Below are 1952 nucleotides of genomic sequence, written 5' to 3'. Positions count from 1 at the left end.
TTTGGCTGCTGAGTCTACACGATCATTGCCTTCTAATCCGACGTGACTGGGAATCCACATTATTCGGACCTTCTTGCCTTGTTGAGTCAGCTGTTGTAGCTTGAACAGAGTTGATGTTGCTAAGTAAACATTGTCCAAGTGAGCACGGTCCTCTAAGGTGTGAATGGCAGAGAGGGAGTCCGTGAAAATACATACTGTAGATTTTGTACAGAAGAGTGCATATGTCAATGCTGATCGAATGGCGAACAGTTCTGCCTGGAGGATGGAGGAATCATTGCTGAGTCTCGATGCCTGTACATAGTCATTGCAAAGAAATGCACCTCCGGCTCTGCCTGATTCTGGATCAACAGACCCATCAGTGTAGATGACAGTCGTGTCTCTGTCATTCTCAATTGAAGAGATAGTCTCTTGTAGATTCTGCAGGTCATTTGGAGAGCAATTCTTCTTAGGTCTCGGGAGACTGTTAGTTAGAAAAGCTGCAAGTGGTGGTTCCCAGGGATTTGGTTCTGCATATTCATGGTGTGGTGCATCAATGCCGCGGGACAATAGAGCAGGAAGGAGGTTGAAGGAGGTGACGCTTTGGTGGATTTCATGATGCCAGGGAAGAACGCGGCGATGAGGGGCTTGATGGGTGTCCATGATCCGTCTTAAAGAATCTCCCAGAGGTGACTGTCTGTGATTGGAGACTATCTTGCAGACATGACCTGCAACAATCTGCCGGATTCTTATATGTAGGGGAACTAACTTGGCCACCAGACGCAGGTTCACGAGGCGCGTCCACCTAGGGGCCCCGAGGATGACACGCATGCACCTGTTTTGGATGGTTTCAAGTTTATTAACCTGGGCTGGGGTGAGAGACAGTAGGGAAAAGGAGCTGTAGTCCATGAGCGACCGGATAGCGTGTACATAGAAGGATCTTAAGTCATGGAAGCCAGCTCCTAGTCTTGTTGTGGTGAGACATCGTAAGACATTGATTCTTGCTTTGGTTTTGTCCAGGTTTTTCAATTGGGAGGAGGAATCATTTTGAGTGTTGAGAATGATTCCGAGGCATTTGTGGGAGGTGACCCACTCTATCTTATTGGTTTCTATGTACAGATGGTGGTTGGGAATGAAGCGTCTGATTTGTAGAGCCCTCGTCTTGTTTGAGTTTAACTTAAGTCCTAGGGTGTGACATTTACTAGTTATGAGATCAAGAGCTTGCTGAGCATGTGGGAATCGAGAGGCGCCAGTGGCGATCAGTTCGAGGTCGTCAGCATAAGCGAAAAAGTGTGTGGCCAGAGGGAGTTGAATGTCAAGGAGTTCTGCTATAAGGAGATTGAACAAGAAGGGACTTAAAATCCCTCCTTGGGGGGTACCATTTTCAAAAACCTTGAAAACTGAGTAGTGCTCTTGGAATCTGACTTGCCTTGTGATGGAGAAGGTAGTCGTTAGTCCAGGAGAGTATCTTGCCCGAGATACCTCTTGAGGTAAGGATTTGTACAATGACTTCCCATCTCGCAAGTTTGAAGGCCTTCTCTAGGTCTAGGAAGACTGCAAGACCATCTTTTCCATCAACGGTGCTGTGGATGGCGGCGAGGTTGTCTTTGGTTTCAAGTCCCTTGCAGTAAGCGAAAATATGCTTGTCAGGATGGGGTACTTTGTGTTGGAGTCTTGCTACGACAGCTCGTTCCATTGTTTTGCTAAGGCGAGAACTCGTCATCAACGCCGGTAGCGGAGGAACAAATCCACCGCGCAAGGAAGCTGGAAAATAGTGATGCTTGCAATGATTATCATTGCGCATAAGATCATAGGAAGCTTTTAGGATAGAACAGAAGCAGTTAGGATATTTCCTAGACTTAGGATAATCTTTTGTCTAATAAAGAGATTTAGATAGGGTGTTAGGCCACTTCATCTTTTCTTAGAGTCCCCTTCAGAGAGACGGTGAACCCTGCGGGCAGTGCCACAAGGGGGGT

At 47.0% G+C, this 1952-nt stretch overlaps 1 protein-coding gene across 1 annotated transcript in view; it reads right to left on the bottom strand.

The window, feature by feature from the left end:
- LOC138866760 (uncharacterized) overlaps positions 1-1699 on the bottom strand; it is a 4021-nt gene extending 2322 nt beyond the window's left edge. The window contains exons 1-2 of the mRNA XM_070140489.1: positions 1402-1699; positions 1-1304 (exon numbers count right to left, since the gene is read on the bottom strand). The exon at positions 1-1304 is cut by the window's left edge and continues 465 nt beyond it. Coding sequence (XP_069996590.1) covers positions 1-1304; positions 1402-1699 — 1602 coding nt within the window. The remainder of the gene's footprint in view (positions 1305-1401) is intronic.
- Between the last annotated feature and the right edge of the window lie 253 nt (positions 1700-1952).

This window comes from Penaeus vannamei, chromosome 27 (assembly GCF_042767895.1).
Source record: "Penaeus vannamei isolate JL-2024 chromosome 27, ASM4276789v1, whole genome shotgun sequence".
Lineage (NCBI taxonomy): Eukaryota > Metazoa > Arthropoda > Malacostraca > Decapoda > Penaeidae > Penaeus > Penaeus vannamei.
The sequence above is the reverse complement of the archived record's forward strand: the minus strand, read 5'-3'. Positions and strand labels throughout refer to the sequence as shown.